At 33.4% G+C, this 26,619-nt stretch overlaps 1 protein-coding gene across 1 annotated transcript in view; it reads right to left on the reverse strand.

The window, feature by feature from the left end:
* Positions 1-3,598: 3,598 nt before the first annotated feature.
* Positions 3,599-26,619, reverse strand: part of Pawr (PRKC, apoptosis, WT1, regulator) — a gene marked incomplete at its 5' end in the record, with an annotated part of 106,000 nt that continues 82,979 nt past the window's right edge. Inside the window, 4 exon segments of the mRNA XM_013517857.1 lie at positions 3,599-8,547; positions 10,479-10,583; positions 12,600-12,747; positions 24,747-24,781. Coding sequence (XP_013373311.1) covers positions 8,461-8,547; positions 10,479-10,583; positions 12,600-12,747; positions 24,747-24,781 — 375 coding nt within the window.

Genomic DNA, 26,619 nt, shown 5'->3' on the forward strand with positions numbered 1-26,619 from the left:
GAATCAAGTCTTTTAAATTTTTACTCACTGGGACGCAACTTGTGGACTCTTTCCCACTGATCCATTAGCTAGAAAGTGCCATTCATTTTTCTGAGCTCAAAGAGGAATTTTGAGGACTGAGACTCTTCATAGACTGTCCCATAGCATCTAAACACGTAAACAGAAAACCCTGCAACTGATGAACCATAATTTGTTCCAATCAAGTCTAAAATTTGATAAAAAGAATATTGTTGGCACTTTATTATTACCAAAATCCTTCAAGCAATAACAGAGATGAACCTTAATATGGAACAAAGATTTCATTCCAGTGTCCTGGATTTGAAAATCTGTTTCAGCTCCAATAATTCAGTTCCAGCAGAGGTTATATCAAGCTGCCAACATCCATGCTTCTGGTTTTACTGATACCACCTTTTGTAATGAGAAGACCAGGCTTTTTGTTTTAAAGCAAGTTCGTATTATTTAAACAATGATACAATGTTCAAAAGATCTTCATTTTTAAAAAAGGGCACTCAACTATCCATGATGGCACACACCTATAACCCTAACACACTTGTAAGACTGAGGCAAAAGGATCCTGAGTCTGAGGCTAGCCAGGGCTATTAGACAGTAAGACCCTATCTCAAAAAAATTTTCCAGCAAAAAGAAATAGATTTGAAAAAATGTGAAAGCTCTGACTCATGCCTGAGTTACCTTAAATCTTTATTCCAATGAAGATTGCTGGGCCTCACACTCAGATTCTGACTCAGGTGTTCGCTGGGGCCAAAGAATTTTCTTTTTCTTTTTAAAAACAAGGTCCCACTACATAGTTCAGGCTGGTCTTCAAATCACAGTAATCCTCTTGCTTCAGACTCCTAAGGGCTGGAATTACAGGTTTGTGCCACAATGCCTGGTTAGAATTTCTAAGAGGTAATCTAAGTGAAGATAATACTAATTAGTAGTGTAGGAAACACACTTTTGAGAACCACTGCAAATGTTTAGTTGAATAATGATTATTCCACACAAAAGTGACTGTGTTTCAGAACAAGGCACAAAGTTTTGCAGTCAAACAGACTAGCTCTGGGACATTGGGCAAATTACCCTCCCAATCTGTACAATCCAAGGGTATTTAAATAATAAGACAATATATAAATCACCTAGCATACTGCCTGCATCTGTGTGGCACATATAGGTACTAACTTAGTAATTACTTTATGCTATACTAAACTTATACTTAGGGCCAGAGATGTAGCTCAGTGGTACAGCAACTGCCTGGCAAATGTGAGGCTCTGAGTTCGATTCACAGTACCAAGAAAACAAAACAAAAAACCCTCCTAAAGTTATACTCAAACTGTTACCCGAGTGCTCAATCTAAAGTGTATTATTCATCCCAACAAGGTTATAAGAGACATTTACAAACCTATGATTACAAATTAGCATTTCCAAAGTGTGTGTTTATTCATTCCATCAAAATACGAACTAAGCTGGGTGTGCTGGTACACACCTGTAATCCCAGTACCCATGAGGCTGAGGCAGGAAGATCACTGAGAATTTGAGGTCACCCTCGGCTAGTGGAGTTCAAGGCCACTCTGGACTAGTGAAACCTTGTCTCAAAAACAAAAACAAAAATAAATCACTGACTTAGATCATAGTATGAACATGACTTGAATAATTTTTATGATCTTTAGCTAATGAGGGTGTTTATTTCCCTAAGCTATGAAACTGTCAATCTGCTACAGAAAGGTAATAAACTTTAATTCTCAGTATTACCATATGAATGCATTATCAGCAGTGATTTACTGCTTCTTCAGTATGGATTTCCTATACATCTGACAGCACAGTTTATACTTTTGCACAACAACAATAACTCAAATATCTATTCATAATTTGCTTCAATAAAGCTGAAATGTCCACTAATAACATTATCCTTGGTTAACCACATAAGCAGTTCACATTTAAAGGAATGTAAATATTACTTTGGATACACATTTGCAATACAGTGCAAAGAATGCAACTTTGGTGTCCTATAGTATGTACATAAACAAGGATAGAAACTGACATGGTATAGATTCAGACAATAAAGTGAATAACAACGTATTTTAACACAAAAAATATAATACAATCAAAATTCTTGTTTTTCATGAGCACAAAGTTCAGCGCTCACTTTAGCAACACATATATTAAGTTAAAAGTTCACACTATTTTTTTTTTCTGAGGCAGAATACTGCTATGTAGTTCAGGTTGGCCTTGGTCTCACTACATAGCCCAGTCACCTTGAACTCAACAATCCTCCTGCCTCGGCCTCCCAAATGCTGAAATTACAGGTATAGGCCATCACATCCAGCTCAACTGACCTCTCTTAATCAGCTCAAATTACCTGACACAAATTTTTTCCCTTATTTAAAAGCATTAGAATACCTAGGGAAGTATGTCAGTGGCAGGACACTTACCTAGCATGCTCGAGGACCTAGGTTCAATCCCTAGAAACAGACACACATGCACACATCACATGTTAGGGTTCACAGAAGTTTTTTGAAAATGCGAGTAAAATTATGTATCTGGTCCAGGATTAACCAAGTTTCACTTTCTAGCTTCCTTCTATCTGGTTAGACATAAATAAAATCAAAAGTAGATTATAACCAGTACTATCTCCCCTCTCTTTAACATGAAGATCCAACATTATATTTTTTTTCAAGGTGATCTAAAATATAACCTTCTGGGCCAGGGATACAGCTCAGCGGCATAAGTGCTTGCCTGGCAAGCCTGAGGTCATGAGTTCAATTCTCGATACCAAAAATAAAATAAAATAAAATATAACCTTCTGTGAAAATGAACAGAGATTAGGAGGGTAAGCTGCTAATAATATGCATGCATCCATGTACAAACACAGAGTGAACCTAGAAGGAAAAAACAGTGATCTAACCAAGTCTATGATAAAGAGTTCCAGCTTTAATGAAAATATGGAAATTTTACCACTCTTTTTTCCAATTGGCTTCCTTCATATGCAGGGATACTAAACAGACTGACAAGGAGGCGCATTTACTTGTTAGCCATCACTGAGGTGAACTTACAATTCTAGAAGTAAAAGAGATCAGTCTGTGCAGGTGTGCGAAGAATGACACATCAGACAAAAGATTATATAAGCCACCTGCTTTAAAACACTGTATTTTTCTATTTCTAGACCCTTGGTTATGTTTTCAAATTATGAAGGATCTGAAATTCTTTAAACACCATCAGATATAGTTGGCAATAATTCCAACTTTAAATGAAATTATTCGAATAGTTTTTAAAATAATGAATCAAAATTTTCAGTCTGGTTGAACGTATGCACAGTGCTTTAATTATTCCACAAGGCCCACCATTAGTGTATTCAGACCTTAACATTGTATTATTGTTTCCTATCACTTCTCGGCCTTTTAGCTAAGATCAAGTGTGTATTATTGTTTCTTCAAATATTATTCCTTTCATAATAACATATCAAATAAAGATTTTAAAAGTGTTACATACTGTTTCAGTGTGAAGCACAAAAGCCAATTAGATTATCATCACCCTTTAATTTCAGAAGTAAAATTCATGGACTAGATTTCACCAATAGTACATGGAAGGAAAAAACAAAACAGTATTGAAAAATAAATGAAAACTTACGTTTTATTGAGTGTTTATTTTTTACATGCCAAGCATATTAAAAGTGAATCCATATGAAGATGACTATTCCACAACCAATATCTATGCAATGGGAATGATTTCCACACAATACTAATAAGTTCAATAAATTATCCAGATGTTTCTTCCACAAATATTTGGGTTATCTGAATGAGCTCATTTTTCAACAAAACAGTAAGTTTTAGGTTTCATATTTAGGTTTTAGGTTTCAGTTTTAGGTCTTTGCTGGTAGCAAAGCTACTTAAATTTAGAAAACTAAATCCATGAAAATAAAAACTCCACACAGCATAGCCAATCTTTAAAAAAACAAATTCACCAAAATGTAACATACACCTCATCAGGTATCCAGAAGGGAAAACAAAACACAGGTACTTAATCAATGTCCATCAAGTGATCATCACTAACATGGTGTTATTACCAGAGAAACTGCCAGTATATAAACTTTAGATTAGAAGAGGCTTCAATATCTTAAAAAACAACCAGTAATTAATAATGCATACGGAAATGCTAATTTGACACGTGAGCATCACAAACAGCCCGATGCATCCGATACACACTGAATTGTTACATCACTACCGCTACAAATCCTTAGTGTTCTTTTCTTATTGACTAGTTATCTTTAAAAACATGGTAAAGTGTCGTCCTAACATACATCACAGTTCCCTCCTTCCACTGTTCAGTCAATGTTGCAGCAAACTAAACATACCTGTTAACTAGATCTAAAATACAATGGCTGGATAAGTAATACAAAAAGGTACTTTTGAGGGAACTATCCAGATTAGGTAGGCTAATGACAACCACTGCATTTTGTGCTATTGTACACTGCTAAATGGAAGCACTGATCCATGCGCATTTGTTTGAAACTTCTGTAATACCTGTAACAGTATACCCACATGGTTAATAAATACTTGCTGAAATAGGTATGAAAATTTAATATAACCCCCATATACATACTGTCACATACATACAATTATGCAGGGGGTGAGGGTATGAATTTATATGCTATGAGATTTAGTTAAGAAAAATAGGAAACGATATGGGCTCAGGTTTCCTTAGAAGGTTCAAGTCTTTAAACAGAATTAAACAACCAACCTCTACACATCAAGAGAAACTGAATAGTATGGGGAGGAGGTGCCTTTGTATATGTGCTTGAGTTTAATGGAACAAAATACTAGTTCTCAGGTAAGTAATTTATATTAAAATTCTCCTCAATGGGATGTACTCTATAAGCACAGTTCTAATGCAAACAAAGTCAAGCTTTACTGTTATACATGAGAATTGGTACACATACAAAATGAACATGTGTAACACTAGTTTTAACTTACTATTTTAATGTTCTGATTCTTGAATACCAATTCACTCTCATTTAATGTATTCTTCTAATGAAAAGCTGGTGCCTTTGGTTCCCACATGAAACCAAATGAAAATATGTGCCTTAGTCTTGGAAAAAGTTAACAAAATCATGAATAAACACCAACACTACATGTAATTTACTACTCAATGATTCACAAATTATAAAATTTAACTAAGAAAAATGACTACCATTGTACATGTGAAGATTACTTAGCACATCAAGTCAATTATCAGGTCCAGGGTCTTTACTGTTTTGTTGTATGGTGTTGCATGTGTGGATGGTTCTATTACACTGACTTGCATTATTTTAAAAATTAAACGTGGACTCAAAACTTTTACACATTAGTTTCTAATTATGAAAATCCAGATTACTCCAGAAAACACAAACCACATATAACTGAGGTAGGTTTTTCATGTTAAAAAAACATTGCTTCTACAACAATTTTAAAATTGTAAATTTATAAAGGAAAAAAAAATCTACATTGTCTCATGTACTTTCCTGATACTTAATTTTCTATATTTTAAACTACTTGAACAAATGGGATAGTGATACAATGATTTAGTAAATTCCTCAGATTACTTAAAAATACACATCCCCAATACCTTCTCTTCCTTTCTAATAACAATATTACAACAGGTTATTAATAATCCTAGAAAAAGGCCAGGGACATAGCTCACGTGGCACAGCACCTGCCTGGCAAGCACAAGGTCCTGAGTTTGATTCCCAGCACAAAAAAAATTTTAGAAAAAAAACTGATAAAGAATATTACAGTAATTTTCTAGTTAATTCATTTCAGAATGGGGAGGCAAGTCACGTTCATTTTAAATATAGTAATTTTAAACGTCATGAATACAACTGCGAATATGTTTTATTATGTTACAAATTCCCACAAGATGTAAGAAATAATATTAATAGGACTAAATGTCACAAATATTTCTACTTTATTGTAATGTCAGCTAAGTTTTCTAGGGTGTCATCTTTTAAAAAACTCATTTTTAATAAACTTTAAAGGGAAATTATAGCAGATAATACTCCACTTTTCAACAGTCAGTGAAAAAAATCTATGTGAAATAAATTTACATTTTAAGGAGGTAGAGGAGACTGATATAAATTCTTTCCTTCAATTGTGAAGCTCCTATATTTGCTGCTGGTATCACTATATTAAAAAAGCAAAACCACTGCTTGAAATATTCTCAATAAACCAAACACAGGGAAAAAATTATAAAACTCAGTCTTTACAAGTGTTCATAACTGACATAATTTTTAAAAGTAAAATTTTTTTTATCTACATATGAATTAAACAGAAAATTTAAACTAATTTTTTAACTGAAAAAAAAAACCACGAATTTTAGGATTGGATATTGATGGCATTTTCAAACATATACAGAGTAAATGAGGAAATAGGTAACAGGGACATTTCTGCCACACACATAGGATGACTAAAATGAGATGAATACCCGACAGCCAATGCCCTGAGCCTGGCATACTACCTTGATCTGTAGGCAGCAATTCACTGTTCTTGCACTGGGTAAAAGCCTCAAAGAAAGCCCTCATGCAGTAATTCTATAATCTAAAATTAAACTTTCTATGAGATATAGAGATGATACTAATTATTAAACTGAAATGGGAAAATGGGGTAGCTAACATTGTCAATTCTGGGGTCATCAATAGAAAACACAAAGGTAAAGAGGCAAAGTAGCTAATTCCGAAACTAAATTATATGACCAGAACTATCATTAAAGGTGATGATTTTTTAAAATTCTTGAGTTTAGGTGCCCAAGCTAAACCTATTCAGCAGATACAGCAGGGGATTCTTATCAAGTTCCTCAAATTACCGTTTTGTTGTTGTTGTCGTCATCTTTGGTGTGTGTGTGTGTGTGTGTGTGTGGTGTTGGGGATCAAACTCAGGGCCTTGTGCATGAAAGGCAAGAACTCTACCACGGAGCCACATCCCAGCCCCATTCAAATGATTCTGACAATGGGCCAATTTTGAAACTTTTCAAGTCGGATCAAGGGGAAAACAACTAGTCTTAAGCGAATGTAGATATTTTTGGAATTTAATGTCTAATGTTTAGTACTATTCCACATTTTCCCCTACTTGTCCTACCTTCCATATTTTTCTAACAGTGAATGAATGAACGAACGAATGAATGAGCTTTGCAAGTGCAAGATAAAGGAGTCAGCAGGGAACTCCAATTGGATTTTACTATAGTCAAGCCACTCCCATACACTGACCCATTCACTGATATCACTACTGCTACCTAAGATTCACTATCAGGCAGAAATTTCTTAATCTCAAGGGATTAAGGGAGGGATAGGTTCTTATTCAACAGGAAAACATAATACAATATCACCCTACGTACTAAGGACATTTAATAGAAGAGAACATTTTTGTAATTCTTCAAAAATCATTGTTTTTAAAGGTTCAGTGTTAGGAAGAAAAATCCCGTATAATTGGGATAGGGGGATATTCTCTCATATGAGAAAAACTGTGTCACAGTGTTTCTCTGACTTAGAAATCAGGTGACATTATTGCAGTACTATTTTTGCTTTCATATTGCTTTGTTAATATATACATATAAATGTTTTACGTGTATTTTGGTTAAGAATTTAATGCATATGATAATACAAAAATGGATTTTCTTCTTAATCACTGACATTGTACCACTTTCAAGGCCTAAGAATAATCTTTTAAATATCCCATATGTGCTAATAAATTTTAGAACAGTAAAAAAGTAGTACCTACATAAGAAATTATACATTAAAATTACAACTGTATTTTTCAGAAGTTAAGAGTAATTGAAAATTTTTTCAGTATTCAAACACAATAGTAAATTTCCATTTACTATAGCGCAATTCAAGTATTTGCTTAAATTTATATTTAGCCAGCTAGAACATATTAAGTAACTTTTTATAATAGCTTTCCTTTAAAAGATTACTGTTATACAAAATAGTGCGATTACTACTTATTACTATAAATCACTTAGAATAAGTGTAAGGAACAAATGACAGTAGACATGGATCTTTATGAGTAAGTCTTCAACATATAAAGCTGCACACATTGGTAAGAAGGCATTTATAGGTAATCCCCACAGAGTATTAAAATTCACGTAAACAAAGACTATATATAGCTTTTCAGGGAGAAAATGCATTAACACAGATAAAATGCACTCAAACAGCTGTGACTTTACACCATATATTATTTGAACACCACACAAAACCAATAGAGGCATTACCTATCATTTTAATAACTAAAAGGTGTTACTTATTTGTGAAATAAAAGGTTTGATACTTTTTTCAAAGTAATAACGAAAAAAATTTTCAAAATAAACACCATCCTTTTTCTAGAAATAAATATACATAGTTACTTTAATGTACTGCAGCATAGGAATATTATCCTAGCATTAACCATAACACTCAATCAGTAGTTTTAAAAACTTTTTTTTCCACATCAGGTCTTGAATCTTCTACCTTGTCAGCTGCCCAACAACTTTCAAAAGGGTTTTATTTTCCTGCTTTAGCTGTTCATTTTCATCTTCTATGTCATCTAGATCCTTAAAGGGGGAAAAAAGGAAAACAATACTTTAAAAATATTCTAAAGGAGAAAAAAAACTTTAAAAATACACTTAAAGAAAATTCTCCTTATCAATTAATTTTGAAATGAGGATAAGCTCTCAAAATAACTTCAGATGGAATATGTCCCACTTAAGTGAACAGCTATTAGTTGACTCTTCATTATTATGACAAAACATACAGACAATTCTTGTCTAATCTTTCAGGTTTTCAAGAAACATTAGGAATCTTGCCATTTTTAATCATCATAAACAACAATTTTGTTTTGGAAAAACAAATTTCACTCCCCCTCCTCAAAACTGAGAGGTAAACAGAGCACACATGCAGGCCGTATACAGGTTCTAATTTTGTGTCAAAAAATACAGATGCAAGTTCTGGATATACTCCTACTACTCTGTGTGATCCTCAAAGGAGTGCATCTGGGGATGAGACGGGCAAGATGACAGAACTGAGCCATCCACAAAAGGGGCTCTAGGATACACAGAACTGACCTAGTTCAAAGTATACGTTAAGCTTGTTCATGACATTTTGTTTGAGGGAAAGATTTTAAAGCTAAAAATACCCTGGAAACCATTAATGTAGATATTCAGTCTCCAGCTCTAGCGTATATGACCTAGCTTTAGTATGCAACTGTCTAGTTAATACTAAGATAATCCACTATCAGTTTCAGTTATGAGAAACATTATTTCAAGGCAAACTCTAACTATTTACAAAATCAGGTATTTACAGATATCTGATATTTCAATATTGCAGTTTACAATATTGAAACTGGAGACAATAAATTTGAACCACAAATGTGCTGTAAAAGCAATCTAGTAAATTCAGTACAAATGATGTAAAAGTTCACAAAAATCAGAATTTGCATTTATTTACAAACTAAATGATGTTAGGAATTAAATCTGTTGAAACAACTATAAACATAGGAGATTCCTGAAATTACAACTGGCATCTACCTAAAATTTAGAGTTAAGTGATAAAATATATTCATGGATCAGTAGTAGATTAAAAATTTGCTAAGGGAGGGGTTTTACCATGTTTAGGGTTCACAGTGAATCCCACCAATGAAAGGCTACCCAGTAAGTATTTTTTTTTTTTTTTGTGGAACTAGGGATTGAACCTAGGACCTTCACACTGAGTTATCCCCAACGCTTTTGATTATTTTTTACGTTGGGTCTTGCTAAGTCAATTAAGTTGTTCAGGTAGGACTCAAATTTGTATTTCTCCTGCCTCAGTCTCCCAGAAGCCTGGTGTCACAGATGTGTGCTAACTCCCAATTGCTTTTGAGCTTGATCAGAATAGGTCTGCATATAAAAAAGGCTTTTTATCTTTTCTTCCATGATTAGAATTAAGACTGGATTGGAGGATCTGCTTATCTTCCACCCAAAGCAAACTTATTTCTTCCTTCATCTCATGTACAGCCCTCTATAAAGCAAAATTATGGGATCTTTTCTCATTATCATTACCTAAATATGATTTGCTTTTTAAGCACCAAGTAAATTCTAGGGCTGAAAACAAACAAACAGAGCTATAGAAAAGAGTAAGACAGTTTAGGACCTAAACCTAAAGTTAAAAATGTATTCATAGAACAGGAGAAAAAAAATGAAAATACACAAAAGGACATCTTGAGTTCCTTTTGGTGAGAAAGTACCAGTTCTTCACTGAAGCAATTTTGTGTCAATCCCCTTACTCCTCCAGATTCTCAATGAATTCATTCACCAACCCACCTCCAAATGAGTAAAATTAAGTAAAACTGATCACTGCCTCTACGAAATTAGTTTACAGAATAGTTCTCACTGCAAATCACTATCTAACAAAAGAACTAAACAATGCAATTAAATAATTTCTTCACATTGTGTACTTTTATCCAACTGCCTCCCAAAAGGAAGCTTCAGAACTGAAGTGAAATACTTACTCTGCTCAACAAATCAATTTCCTCTTTGAGTTTTCCAATCATTTCCTCTTTATCTTGCATCAGTCGCATAAGTCTTAGGTTTTCTTGTCTTTCTCTCACAACTTCCTGGTAAATATAATTACAAAGCATTACTTGGGAAGGAACTGGTTGTTTATCATCTTCTTACATGGCACACAACTCTAGGTAACAGTGACATACGCCCAACACTGCTATAGTACCTAACATAATCAGTCAAGGTCCATTACTCTATATTTTGACATTGAAAGCATCATTGTCAGAATGGTATTTTTAAAAAATAGATTCTATATAATTTTTAAAATAACAAAATTTAAAATATCTGTAAGTTAGAAAAAGCCAAATTTCAAGCTTTTCACTCTCCTTTAAAAAGACCCCTTTCACTGGCAGAGTAGTGCACACCTGCAGTCACAACGACTAGGGAGCACAAAGCAGGAATATCACCTGAGCCCCCACGTTTGAGGCTGGCCTGGGCAACAAGCAGACTCTGTCTCAGGAAAAACAACAGAGCATACAAACTCTCTTAGATATATGAAGCTTCTAGTGAATTTCTTAAGACGTCACTTGAGAAGGTCAACAAGCCATACCACTAATGCATTCATTGAAGAATGAGAGAAACACAAGTGTTATAAAAATATGTCCCTGATTAAATTCATATTTACACAAGTCTTTAACATTTACTAAGAGATCCAATGACTTATTTATATCAGTACCATATGTTATAAACTAGCTTTTTAAAAAAATGTCTTGTTTGAAGAAATTTGAAAATATACTGAAAGTACAAAGTTTAAGGGTTAGGGATACGGCTCAGTGGTTTCAATGGAAAATTCTAAAGCGAAAAAACAATGATCCTTAATTTTATTTCTGACTCTGCCAGTTAACTGACAACTAATAAAAAGAAGAAGCTAAAAGCGATCATTTTTTGATATTTGAAGTTTTTTTTAAGCAATGCAACAGCACAGGCTGGACTGCAACTCAGCGTTTGAGTGCTTGCCTAGCATTCAAGGGCCCTGGGTTTGATCCTCAGCACCGCAACATCCCCCTACTCCCACTCCTTCAAAAGGTGACACTATTCTTTAAAAAAAAAAAAATCTTATTTAGAACTCAGGCAGTGTACTGGGCAGGCCACCCTGGGGTCAACAGGGAGAAAGAGCTGTGAAGGCCTAGGTCAGGCCTTGGCTTCTCTCCTACCAGCCCTAAGAGAAGCTGTGAGCTACTAGCAATTCAATCCTAGCTCTTCTTAAAGTACAGAAGCCCAGAACTCCCTTGAAAACCATTCATCTGTGTGTATGCTACAATTTTCAATTTAAATCCATAAAATAATGGTTCCAAGTAGAAATGAGTGTCAAAGCTTAGGTGTGACCCCAAAATAATCATAATGTAAAAATAAACAATTTTTTAAATTAACCTCTACTTAAAACAACCTTATGTCACAGGGAATTATTTCAATTTGGTAAAATGAAACATTTCTAACAAAATATTTCAGTTCCATTATCAATTTTAGAAGCTGAATGTCTAGGGAATAAACCTGAGCCTAATATTCATTTCAATTATTCTCAAAAATACTTCTAAATAAGTTTACAATTAATGAAAACTATTTCAAACACCAAATTCAGACTGAACTCAGAATCAGTGGAAAGTCTATGAATAAAAATTGATGCAGACTATAAAGTAAACACACAGTCATACACACTGCCAGCCCAGCTTTCTAAACACTTCAAAGAGAAAGACTGTTCAATATAAAAAGATAACATTTGGCAGAAAAGGAATCTCCATTAAATACTAATACAAAAATTTGCTCCATTCCTAAAATTTTAAACATCATGAAAAGTGGACAGAAAAATAGTAAGTTAATCAGGAAATATCTAGTCACTACATATCTACAAACTAAATATATAAGACAATGATTAAAAGCTGCTATATGCCTATATATGGAAACACCATTTAACACTACTACATTCCATTAGGGCCCTCTTCTTTTCCTTTTATTTGCAATACCTCTTCTCTACAAATACTTATTTTCTTTTTCACTCAGCTACTATGCAACTGAAAGGAGGATTCTGATATGTTCTTTTTTATCAATCTTAAGTAATTCATAATTCATACCTTTTCAAGATCTTCAATTTTCTTTTCCAATGTGCTACTTGAGACCAGATTACCTGCAATGTTTGTATCTCTATTATATCTACCAAACCCACTTCTGTCTGTCCGGGGATATCGAGTTGAGACATCATCTTCAGAGGCAGTGGTTGTGCTACAGAAATGAAGACACATATTTTATAAAGTTCCCTAGTACTCTACAAGAAAAAAATCAAGCATATTTTCTATGCAGCTTAAACAACATTTCTAAAGGACATACAGTTATAAGGTAACCTATTTACAACTGTAGAAATTAACCGTTATTCCAACACAATGAAAAAAATGTAAAAGAACACTAATTCTTCAACCAATATTTACAGAGTATCTGTTAAGTACCAGACACTGTTCTGGGTATTGAAGATGTTAACAGTAAACACAAACCAAGACTTTGGTTTGGTCTAAAGAGCTTTCTGTTTCACAAGGAAGACAATCAATTGTAATACAGCAATATGATCATCACAATCAGATCACTGTAAAGTACAGTAAGAATTACAATAGAGATCTTCTAGACCAGTGATGGCAAACCTTTTAGAGCTTTCAGTAACAACCCACTGTAGTGTGTGTGCCCCAGGTTCACCAAAACTGTCCTCGATGATCCATGGGAAGAACTATCTGATCTTCCTTTTTCATCTTAAAAATCTCTCATGACTAATGCTTATGCAAAATAAAAATTTAAAAACTGAACTTCTGTAAAATAAAAGTAAAAAAAATACAAAATTTAAATCAAAATGTTTAGATTTAAACCCCCAAAGTAATAAATATAATTAGGATTGGAAAAAAAATTCTAGAAAGTTGCATAATTTTCCTTGAAAGTATGCACATAGGTAACATAAAATTATTTTCAGTAATATTTACCATTTCACACTTTCAACTAAACCAATAGTTGAGTAAAAAGCTACTCCTCAAACATCAATTTATACATTCTGAATTAACAGCACATGTCCATATTTTAAATTTTTAATGTAACAAATGAATTTGCTGCTTCTTTGCTATAATATCTGTAACAACATACAAACTACCCCAAAAGTTAGTGGCTGAAAACAACACACATTCATTATCTCAAAATTTCTGTTGGTAAAGAGTTTAGAAGTAACTTAGCTGGATAGTTATGATGTAGGTTTTCAGAAGTCAAGATGTCAGTTAGTGCTACAGTACTCTGAAAGCTTGACCAGGTTGAAGAATGTGCTTCTAAACTCACTTATGTAGTTGATGGCAAAAGTACTCAGTTCTTTGCTGCTTGTTGGCCAGAGGCCTCAATTTCTCCCTATGAGGACCCTTGCACTGGGCTGGAACTAGTTGCCAGAGAGAAAGTGACAGAGTAATCAAGACAGAAGCAGTAGTGTCTGTTATAACCCAGTCTCATAAGTACCACACTATCAAAGAGCTACCTTATTCCATCGGCCATATATCCCTGGTACAATGAGACAGGGGAATTACAGAAGATATAAATACCAGGAGGCAGGCTCACTGAGAGCTATTTTAGAGGCTTGCTACCAAACCTGTTAATTTATCTAATCTAGGTTGGACTAATGACAATGCTACTCACAAAGGATAAATGTATATCTCATTTTTTGTAAGAGTAGGAAATATAATATTTATTGAGAGAAAAGCTTCTAAGAGAGACAGAAGGGGTCCCAAGTAGGTGACCCTATATATCTCAGTTCTATGTTTTGTTTTAATAGCACTCAGAGAAAACAGTCACAATACTATATTGACAGGAGTAAGGGGAGAGATTTTCAGGTAATTTCCCATTATTTTTAAATGAGATCTACACTAGTAGTCTCCACAGGAGGGTTGAGCACTAGATCATCTACTAGAGTTCAGGAGGTAATTATTGGAATCCGTATTTATATTTACCTTTTTATCTAAAAAACACTAGCATGTTTATATTTAATAACTAGCATGGTTTAATAGTCATTCCTTCTTTAATATGCCAGGCGGTCATTTGATACTAAAGGGATCCTGAGAGAATGCTTTGTTCACTTTCTTTGTGTCATATACTATAATAATTTGAATGTCTATTTAATGGACTTAGAAATTATTATTTGGTTAACAAAAACTAACAAGATGGATAAGATTAAGGGTGGGAAATCTTATGGAGAAAACCAACAAGGTAACTACAGAGATGTACACACGGTTGTTTAATTGGTAACGAACACAAAATCAAATCCATTTTCATAAACTAAAAAAATCTTTATGCCAATTTTGAGATATGACACTTTTAAGGAATTCAAATTCTTATTGTGAGGCATCTCTGCTGTGATACTGAAAATCAAATATCCTCTTTAAGTCTCTATCACAGTCTTAAAGTCTTCAGAAATAATAAAGATGTGGTGAAGAATGAAAGATTTTCTGACAACTTTTGTAGTGTAGATAATTAAAATTTAAATACTGGTGTTTTATCCATTTATGTACTATTTTTGTGATACAGATATTTATTGCTCTTGTATGACCGCAGTATGAATCCTATAAAATAGTATATAAATAAACATACATACCAACATGGGTATGTAAAAAAATTTGGAGAATATAAGTTTAAATTCACGGTAAAACAGCCTTTAGGCTTCTTGCTTTCTTTTCCAGTTTCTTATCTGTCTTATGTTTACATTTCATGCTTTACTCACACTGGACTTTTCTGTTTCTTGAATGTGCTACATACACTATTTCAAATATTCGCGCATTCTTATTTCTCCTTTCAGTTGAAGTTTTAAACACTGTAGAGCATAGAGCTACTCAAAGGCGGATCTTCGAAGTACTTATACCAATCTATGACAAGATAAGTAAAGAACTAGAGAGTAAGCATTTAGAAACCCGAATTGCATTTTGACATGGTCATCATCACCTCCAACTATATGGCTGGTAGATTTTTCTGTGAACAGGATGAATGGATTCGGGCACCACAGCAAACTGCATGCTAATTACACCTAGCAAGACTATGTTGCAACATGTGACACTTTTTGTTAGACATCTGTAATTCTGAAATGTGTAAGAATTGAAGAAGGTTTGAAGTATTTATTAGTCATACAATTATTCTGTTAATGTTCATCAGATTTATTTTTGTTCCATAAATAATTTAAAATAAATCTATAATAATAAATAATTTAAAAGTAAAAAGTTATTTTTACTGTTACATTTCAGAGTTTGTAAGTACTACCTAAACCTTGGAAGTAAAATTCACATTATTTTTAATCCTAATTTTACTAATGACAAAGCAACCTTTATTGGTCATTTTTGACAAAAAATGATTAACATTCATTCTGAGTATGACAGTCGTAGTAAACTAAATGCCAATGGGAATATTTCAGAGATACAGACCAAAAGCACTTGTATTAGTGTTGAGAAGTATTATCAGGATATTCACTTTTTAAAACTTTCATCCAAAATGCAGAAAACTTTTTTTTTTTTTTTTTTTGGCCTTTTTCAGACAGAGTCTCTTTTTTTTTTTTTTTTTTTGGCCTTTTTCAGACAGAGTCTCATTATGCAGTTCAGGCTGGCCTGGAGCTCACTCTGTAGCCCAGGCTGGTCTCAAACTCACAAGATCCTCCTGCCTCAGCCTCCTGAGTCCTGGGATTACAGGCATGTGGCAGGGAAAGGAGGGAGAGAATATAAAGAAATGTATGAGACACCATTAAGCAAAAAAATATTATTAAAGTTCCAAAGGTGAAGGGAATAGAAAAGGCATTAATAACTAGTTAACAAAATAATAGTTAAAAGTTTCTAAAATTTTAAAAAAGGTATGGATATCCCAATCTAGGAAGTTCAAATGACCCCAAGGAGACTTAGCCAAAAAAAGACACCGTGAAAGACATAAAGTGGCCCCTTGCATATGACTGGCCTCCCACACAAACAACTTGGGTTATGACTGGAATTTTAGGTTTAACTTGAGACCAAAGCCTTGAGTTACAACCAGAATGCCAGCTGCTGATGCAGCTATAAACAAAAACTCACGACGCCAGAGAAGCATATATAAGTGTGCAAAAGAGTCTGTCTGAAACCACACACTCACAAAAAAAAGTCAGTCTGAACCCAGATGTACATGCTTGTGGAAGTGATTTTGGTCAATGCTTTATATAACTCCTACAATTACTGCTATCAAATTGGCCCCAAAAAGCTAAAAAAGATGCTAAGGAATGAAGGGAAGTTAAAGAAAGGAATCACAATAGAAAAGATGAAGGAAATTGTGTAGAAATATGAGAATGGTGTTCATGTGACCAATCTTGCTAATATGTACACCATGTTGAAATATACCATCTTGACAGTCATATGGAAAAGATTTGCATAAGGAAGCTAGTGTTGCTAAAGGTGTTACTCAAATTAGTAAGTCACAATCAAAAGTGTTAGATAAGGTAGAAGGGCTATGTTAGTATGAATAAACAAAAAGCAAATAGCAGGTTATACCCTATCTGAGTCTGTAATTTGTTAAAAAGCTGGGGCTATAAATGCAGATCTCATGAAGGATAATCAATTAACAAATGATAATGGTGCAACATTTCACGTGAGTAAGAAGTAGCTTCACAATTTAAAGTGAGAACTCGGGTAACTAAGAAGCAGCCACTGCTGATAAAAGGGTTGCTGTATATTACACACAACACTTCAAAATGATGACACAGAAATGGCTTTTACTCTCATGAAGTTTTCAACTGTGATGAAACTTGCCTTTTCAGATGAAAATGCTCAGGAGAACATAAATGACCCAGAAAGAGAAGAAAATACCAGGTCACAAGCCTATGAAAGATAGACTAATCTTATTGCTATGTGCCAATGCAAGTGGTGAGCTCAAGATAAAACCTCTTGGTTTATCACTCTGTATTACAGTTAAATTTTCAAAACTCAAAAAGAATTAATTATATAAGAAAATACTTGTTAGAGTAACAGATTTCTCAGTAGAAACAGTACACAAAAAATGGCATGACATCCCATGCTCTTAGATAGGAAGAATGTTATTAAAGTATCTATCCCACCGTCTATCCCGCCTCTATCCATCACCATATCAAAAATCAACTCCAAGTGGCCAGGCTGGTGGTACCTACGTATAATTCTACCTACTCACCTGGTTTTTATAACACCATTTTAATGGCTGCATTGTAACACTGTATAAATACACACACACACACACACACACACACACACACACACAAAATGCTATAACTTAAAACCTATCTCATTGCTAAAAATTTAAGTTGTTCCACTGTGGAGATACCATACATGCTCATTTCTGGCATATTAAATATTAAATACGTTAAGTATAGTAAAACAATTGGATATCTATACAATGTATTACAGCATCTATTTTATTATATAATAATGCAGAATTCACTATATTTAATAATAAATATAAGCCACTATATTTAGTAGCTATTTCATTAAATATACTTGGTTATTCAAATATTACCACTTGCAAGCAAGACAAAACAAAACCAGAAAACGTTTTTCCAAATGTCATTAATAATATTCAATAAGTACAGATAAAATTATATACTCTTCATTATTATCTTAACATGCGTCAGTCAAGTACCTTCCACCTCAGAATGAATCAATAAATATTTGACATGTAATATTCATTTTGGCGTTTTGGGGAGGACTTTCAACAAAACATGAAAAATTTCTGTGTATTAAAAATAAATATTGAATTAAAAATATCATATCACAGCAATACATGTGCACTCATGTTTACAGCAGCACAATTTGTCATAGCTAAATCTTGGAAACAACCCAAATGCCCATCCACTGAGGAATGGATAAAAAAAGATGTGGTACTTTTATACAATGGAGTATTACTCAGCTATAACAAAAGATAAACTTGAGGCTTTTATAGGTAAATGGATGCAACTAGAGACCATACTCATAATCAAAATAAATCGGACTCACATGTGTAAACATCATATTGTCTCCCTAGCATAAGAACCTGAAAGAGTAAATAAAACCCAAAACATACAATAGATAGTATGAAAGGGTAAGAAACTGCTCAAAGGAAGGAACAACTGGGATGAGGGAAAGAAAAAAGAAGGAAGGCAAAATAAATAAATAAATATGTATATAGAAGAATAGCTACGATAACTGTACTGCTGATGCCTGGTGGTTTACTAAAAGGAATAGTTAATGCTTAAGTTTTTTTGTATTTTGATCAGTTGCACATGCTTATATCTGATAATCTGAGCAACTGATCTGAAGACAATAATATGCAATATAATAACCACTGGTCAATTCCTACTATCTTGTCTAGTGAAATTCTATATCATCTCTAATGTTTTTTTTTATTATTTTTTAATTCTCTTTAATAGTTTGATCTTCCATTCTTATATCTGGTAACCTAAGCAACTTCACTGACAATAACCATATGTAATATAATCACCACTGTTAAGTCCTATCATTTTGTTTTGAAACTCTGTATCATTTTTAATGCTCTCACGGTTTTGTTTACAACTGTGATGTTGGTAGTTTGCTACTGTTCCTTTTTTTTTTCACTATTCTGTTTAAAATAATAAAATAAATAAAAATAAATATTACATAAAATTTGCACACAAATTTTATAGCATATTATATATTATGCATTTATACATATTTCATATTACCCCAAAAAGTAAGCAACCCAACTGCTCAAAAACTAATAAATGATAAATAAAACACAGTATATTTATGCACACTGTGACACAGACAAATCTTAAACACATTATACTAAGTGAAAGCAAATATACACAAAAGGGTAAACTGTGTGATTCAATTTATATGAAATACTAGTCTGAGCAATATTATTATATGAAATATCAATATTAAATTTCTATGAAATATCTAGTTTAAGAAAATTTATAAAGAAAACATTTACTGGTGGCTAGGAACTGGTGAACGGGAAGAACAGTGATTGTTTAATGGCCATGAGCTTTCCTTTCGGGGGAGAAAAACAAATTCTGAAACTAGATAGTGGTAATGGTTGTATAACGGTATGAGTATACTGTACTAACTGCTGAACTGTATGCCTTACAAGAGTGACTTGCAGTATTTAAATTCCATCTCAATAAAGCTTTTTGAAAACAATAAACAAGGAACAGTATGTTCAGTTTTAGAGGTTAATTCCCCCAAAAACATAATACATAAATGCACTTAAATGTAAAATTATGGAACTTCATTAACATGTGGAAGGGCCTAGGTTTAATCCACAAGCATAGCAGAAAGCCTAATATTATTGCATAATTTCTCTTTCATAATTATGCAGGTGTTTTAGCTCAAATTTCAAAATCATAATTAAGAACAAAAGTTATATTCCAACATTACACCATAGCTGGAACAAAGTAAAGAGAGTATGGTAGAATAGGAAACCCAGGACCAGATATGCAGAAGTTACTCCCCTCTGCCACACAAATTTTTCAGAACCTGTGTTAAATAGAAAAAAATCTAGCTGTTGGTACATTCCAGTTATTTGGCATCTAAATAAAATAAATTAAACTTCCACACTGCCTCCACTCTTATCTATACTAGGCAGATTAGTATTATGAGGAGGAGCCAGCAAAATCTGGCAGTTAATATCTGCTTAATCTCAGTTTACTCATTTGTAAAATAGGAATAATAAAAACATTTCCCTCATAGGGCTATTGAGGAATCAGCCGAATTAATGTATATAAAAAGCAATGATAAAAATACCTGATACATAACAAAGATTACATAAATTTTATTTGCAACACAGAAAAGACCATAAATTTAACAGGGAAGAATTCAGTCACAAAATGTGCTACCATACCAATGAACTGTAAATTACCACTTCGTTCCTTTCACATCCTTTTGCCAAATTCACTAACCAGAAGAACTATGTTACTGTACGCCCTACAGAATCTGCTACTATATGCTAACACAGAAATAAGTAAGAGATCTTGAATATGAATAATTTCTTTAAAAAGGGTTACATAGCCCCCCAAAAAACTGTCTCTCTTCAACTACTGGGATATACATCTGGTCTTCCTTGGTATAATTTTTTTTCATTTTATACAAGATCTAGCTGATTTTTCTGATTTGACCCTTGAATGACAGCCAAGGAATTTTCTTGCTACTCCATGGTTCTCAGTACAGACGTGCAGACAAGCTATCACTAAGAGTTTTTAAACAATGTTATGAAGTCCCATTTAAGAAAAAGTTAACTTGGCTGTGTTGTAGCATCTTAAACCCTGCATAAAAACTGTATTTCCAAATAAATAATTCACTTATCAAACTTAAATAGGCTCTATTCAATTCCCTATGAAATAACATGAAACTCAAGCAAGAGTAAGTTCTATACTTCTCCATTAGTTCAAATTTAACAGAGCTGCCAGGCATGGATGCACACACCTATAATCCTCACACTCTGAGAAGCTAAAACAGGAAGACTGCAAGTCTGAGCTCTGCCTGAGTAATCCACTGATGAGTTATCATGAACATGTTGTTAGGAACTGGGGCCCAGTCAGATGAGGGGTTAGGGGTTCGCTGGGGAATAACCTGGGAAGGCGTGTTCTTATCCCCGGCTCCTTCTTTTCTCTCTGCCTCCTTGCTATCATGGGTTGGTATGTTACCCTCTGCCATGCCCTTCTCATCTTGGCATTTCTGCCTCGAAACCAACTAGACCCTCTCAAACTGTGAGCCAAACAACCTCTCTTCAAGTTGCAGGTGTCTGTATTTCGTTTCACAGAGCAAAGTGACTAATATAGACACGATGCTCGCAAACATCATCAGTGATATAGTGAAAGTGATATAGTGATATAGTGATAACCATAACACGGTTAGCAGTGTTATACATGGCAAATGGCTATGAAATACATAAATATGACTTTTCAAAGACATGACATTTAGAAAAGTAAGTGAAGCTTCCGCATGGAAACTTACATCAAAATGGTTATAGCTTATGAGTTACTGTAAAGCTTGAGAAAGATTATCTAAAATTAGACTGAAACTACACATGGAAGGCACATTGCAACTCATACAGAGCTAGCTGGTGTATGTCTGTACTGTTTGTAGTTATGCCTGAGTGCACTTACATGGCTTCGTTGAGCGGGGTACATTTTTCTACATTTACTTTGTGTTCCTTGTGAGTAAAACTATAGACAAATAAATGTGAAGTCTGAGTTAGGGTCAAATTGTTCACTCATATATCAAATGCATCCAAAAGTTCCTAGATCAGCCTAAGTAATTTAGTGAGATACTATCTCAAAATTAGGAGGAAGGAGGAAGAGGAGGGGAAACTGGGAGAGAGAGGAGGGAAGGGAAGGGGAAGAGGAAGAGAAAGTTCAAGGCCAGTCTTAACTACACAGGAGACCTTGTCTCAAAAAACTAAATATAAATATAAATGAAGAAAAGTCCTCATGAAGTTACACGAATTACAAAAAAAAAAAAACATTATGAAACTTGCAGCTATTATAATTCAATTTTTGCTCAAAAAGAATATAGTTTTAAAAAAAGCTCACAGACCTTCTTATCTGGGAAAGAAGATGCCAACCTGAGTGCTGTCTGATAGGCTACATAAGGAAAGTATGTATAGGAGCATTACAAACTATTAAATCTAATAAAGCTACTGAGTATAAGGGGAGGGTGGAGGCTGAGAAGCACTTATTACTTTGTATAATGTTACTTAATAAAATAATACTAAATTACACACAATTGTGAAAACAAAAGAACTGGTTAATTATGTAAAAACAAAACAATATTTGTCAGAAACTTCCCAAGTTTTCAATCAGTATCATTCCTGATGTGTGTAACACATTCTTAAATCCAAATAGTAAATGACATACCTTGGCCAATCCTGCCTTTTCCAAGCACTTCAGAATTGTTTTACCTTTTTTAAAGTTTAAACAATATACTATAACCTTACACACTGAAAAAAGAAAAACTCCACAAACACATGACACTGATTCGTCTTTCTTAAATCTTGACTATAAGAACTCTCATGTCCCTACCTCCAAATAGTCCCCTAAAGTTATTTTAAATGAAAAACAGTGAATGTAGATTGCTATACAAACGACAGTCCATTCTGCCTTAAAATATAGTGCAACTAGTATGAGTGTTTAACAAACTCAGTGCTGAAAAAGTACACTCTTGACATTTGCGAGACAAAATTAAGTATTTAGCAATTTTTAAGATCATACATAAAGTAAGCTTTCTAGGTACTTAAAACTTTTTAATAGCTATTTACAAGTTGTTTCTAGCTCTGTGCATGCACCACCTAAGTTATTTTAAGGGTTACTGAAAACATTTTCTAACATATAATAGTAACTTTTCTTCTTTAGCCCATACCTAACTTCCGTCACCTTCATTTGTCAGCAGAAACCCTCATGAAGAACACCCATTCTCTAGTCACTGCAACAACTTGCAGATGGATTAACGATAGTAACGAATTGTTGACATAATATATTCTTAAAGATAAAGAACAGGTAAGTTCAGGCATAGATTCTAGGTTTTGGATATTTGGTTACTTATTTATGCTTGTTAGGCTATATCAAAATGGAATTGTTGCAATTCTGAAAAATTACTAGGAACTTACAAATATTTTTAACAGTAATGAATAAGGCTAAACCTTAAAAGCTAAAAATTAACAAACCATTTATTCTAGTCTATAAAAATGAAAGTACACAAACATATGATAAATAAAATAACAATTTCAAAAGCCTAAAAATGTATAATATAGAAAACAATTTTCTTTCTGATTTAACACAATGACATGTCAGTAAAACTGCTAATGAAAATTTATTTTTAAAAAGTATTCCCCTACTGGTTTTAGTAAAAGAACACCTGTTCGTCATTCACTCTGTGAAAATCTATTCATACTAAACATGTAAGTGGTACAAAATACTTTTGAAGTCACTAAAATTTATCATTATTCCCAAACCAAAAATTGATAAAAAATTTTTTGATTTGAGAATATGGCCTGCAAACATGATAAATCAAAGCTTTTTCAAAGTGATTTCTGGCAAAAATGTTCTTTTCACTTTCAACTGCTCACAGTTAGTAAAAATATTAGAAGATTAAAAGAAGTTTCATTATATCTATATTAAACCTGTATCTGTATCTTTATCAAAATTACTCAGAAGTAAAAATAAAATTAGCAGCACAACCACTGTGTGCCAGAAATAGTTTCAGACCTACTCACTCTACCGCTGATTATCTTGACTTTCTTATCTCTTTCTACTGCTAAAAGATACTTTGGCCCATAGTAAAAATAAAAATTGAATTTTATAATCTCCTACCTCTTTTGTCTGTAACTCACTATTATTTGTCTATTTGTTTTCCTGAGAAACTATTTTGTAGATAATAATATGTAAAACGATAACCATTAAAAAAAAAAAATTGAATTTTACTCATACTTAACTGCTAAATGTTTTAGATGGAATATAATAACAAAGATATTTTAAACTTTAAGCTATGAATAGGTAAAAACAAGGTTTTATATGTATAAATCTACACAGATGGTCTGGTGTATTTACTTATTAACATGTAGGTTCTGAAGTCAGACTGCCTAAGTTAAAATCTAGGTTCTGCTATTGACTATACTTGTAACTCCAGGAAAATAATTCTCCGAGTAAAATTGTACCCATTTTATAAAATAAGTGTGCCAATCTCCCTAATGAATACAAATGCAAAGATACTCAATAAAATAAGTGTGAAATAAGATTCCCACGTAAAGCATTTTGAACAGTAGAAGAACTCACTGATCTATGACTGTTAGCACAAATACTAGCTTATGCTTCTGCAACCTCTATGGTCTCAAAGGGAAAAAGAAAGTTAATCTTTCTGGTAATTCCACTGAACAATTTCTCCTACTTAATTTCACTAATGTTCTCATACATGTATATAAACATACTCTTAGAGAATGGTTATTCATTGTGCAGGTTATACTAAAGCCCTAATCTCCAATGTGACAGTACTATATTTGGAGATGGATTATTTGGGAAATAGGTTTAGATGAGGTCATGAAGGTAGAGGTCCTCACGATGGGATGAGCAGCCCCTAAAAAGCAACATCAGAGTGTTTGCTGCCAACCCTGATACATGAGGACATTGCAATCAATGGCCACCTTTAAGCCGGGAAAAGAGTCCTGAGGCCCTGGATTCAATCCCAGGATGGGGGTGGGGGGAGGTGAGGGCACAATGTAAGCATTCTTACCTTTTATATCTGCCTGAAACTGTTCTAGATGGTTCCTGCAAAGGAAAAGTAATGACAAGTCAGTTTGGAGGTTTGTATGAAGGTAATACACAATTACTGATTTTAAAAAAACTGCTATATCTTATTTTGAAAGAACTGATGAAAAAAACTGATAAAGGATCCCTAATTTTGAAAGAACCAATTTTCTGAAAGAACCAAGAGCAACTACTACTATTCTTGTAAAACTTTATACTTCTGATCAAGTAACACCACACCTGACTTTCCAGCCGAAAGTATCTCAAGAGCTCAGAAAATAGGAAGGACATCATTCCTTAGTCAACTTAAATCCTCTGACATGGCAATGGACACTTAAAAAATATAACCATTATAATATATATATTCCACTTTGCCTTTTTTATGCCCTTAATTTAAAAAAAATAATTACAATTCAGCATATACATATAGTGATCATTTAAGTACTACATGTAGCCCTTTTTTTAAAAAAGGAAAAGGGTATATTTTATCACGAATATACCTTAAAAAATAAAGAAAAGGACTGTTGAAAGCTAATACTAACCACTGGGATGAAAAAATTGCCTTGCAACTAACCAAGCAGTCATTTTGCTAGTCTGTACTGTTCAAGTGTTTTTTGCAGCTTCATTTTAATAAAACAGGTCAAAATTATATGGCTTTTAAAAAGCTAACAAAAAAAACTTTTTTCTAAAAAAAGTAACCTTTAATCATTAAGTCTCCAAGAGAAATCCTATACTCAAAAGAATTTCTAACCCGGTTAAAATGAAAGAGTAAGCTCCCTCTGTATGATGATTCTTCCAGAGTAAACTAGTAAACACTGACTACATGGCACACTAAAGGACACAGCAATGTAGGGAAACAGTGAAACAAACTATGTAAGGAGATAAGCAAAGTTCCAGCCAGACAGGCCACTCAATAGCTATCAGACTAAGGGTTAGAACTCTTATTACAGAATAACAATGATGTCGATTTTACTAGGTTGAGGGGATTAAATGGCATATATGAGTAAAACAACATAACCCTTTACAACAGGCTTACCATTTCAATTTGGTAACTAAGGTTTTTAAAAGCTAGAATTTTGAAAAATCCTTAACAATTTTCCTATATAAAAATTTAATAATTCTATCCAAATTAATTCCAAGTAAATAATAGCTACTATAACAACCTAAACCAATTAAATGTAACTTTCAGTTATTTATGAGTCTTTTTTCTAATTAAAATATAATCTTCTGGAAGACAGCACTCCCCTTTCATTCCTTTCTTTCTCCCCTAAAACCTAGTTCAGCCAGTATGCAATAAATACACAAAGTATAACCAAAAAATATGATGTGTGTTAAATAAAAAGACACATTGCCATTAATCCTCCTCCAAATCACACACACACACACACACATACACACACACACACACACACTCTTTGAATACACTTATCCCATCATTCTTCCCATTTTCTGAAGCAGTTCTGAAAGTCCTCTTTCATGAGTTTCTTTAGCGGGGCTGTTGCGCCTACCTTGATGTCCTGAAAGTTTAAAACATCTACCATTCAGTGTCATTTTAACTTTGAGGAAGAGCCAGAAGTTGCAAGGCGCTTGATCCAATGAACAGTGTGGATGAGAATATACTAGATGTTTTCACAACCCTGCCTTTCCACTGGATGATACTCAGAAAAGCATTCATGTATTTTTCATCACACCTCATAAATACATTTACAAATGAGGACTTCCAGACTCACTTCAGTGACAAGAACAATGGGATGCGTTCAAAGCAACAGGAAATATTTTGAGGGGAATTAATGAAAATGAATCTTTTAACAAATTTTAAAATTTAAATATCTACTATTTTTTTTTTTTTTTTTTTTTTT

The sequence above is a fragment of the Chinchilla lanigera genome, unplaced genomic scaffold (genome assembly GCF_000276665.1).
Source record: "Chinchilla lanigera isolate Chin_1 unplaced genomic scaffold, ChiLan1.0 scaffold00004, whole genome shotgun sequence".
Classification (NCBI taxonomy): Eukaryota; Metazoa; Chordata; class Mammalia; order Rodentia; family Chinchillidae; genus Chinchilla; species Chinchilla lanigera.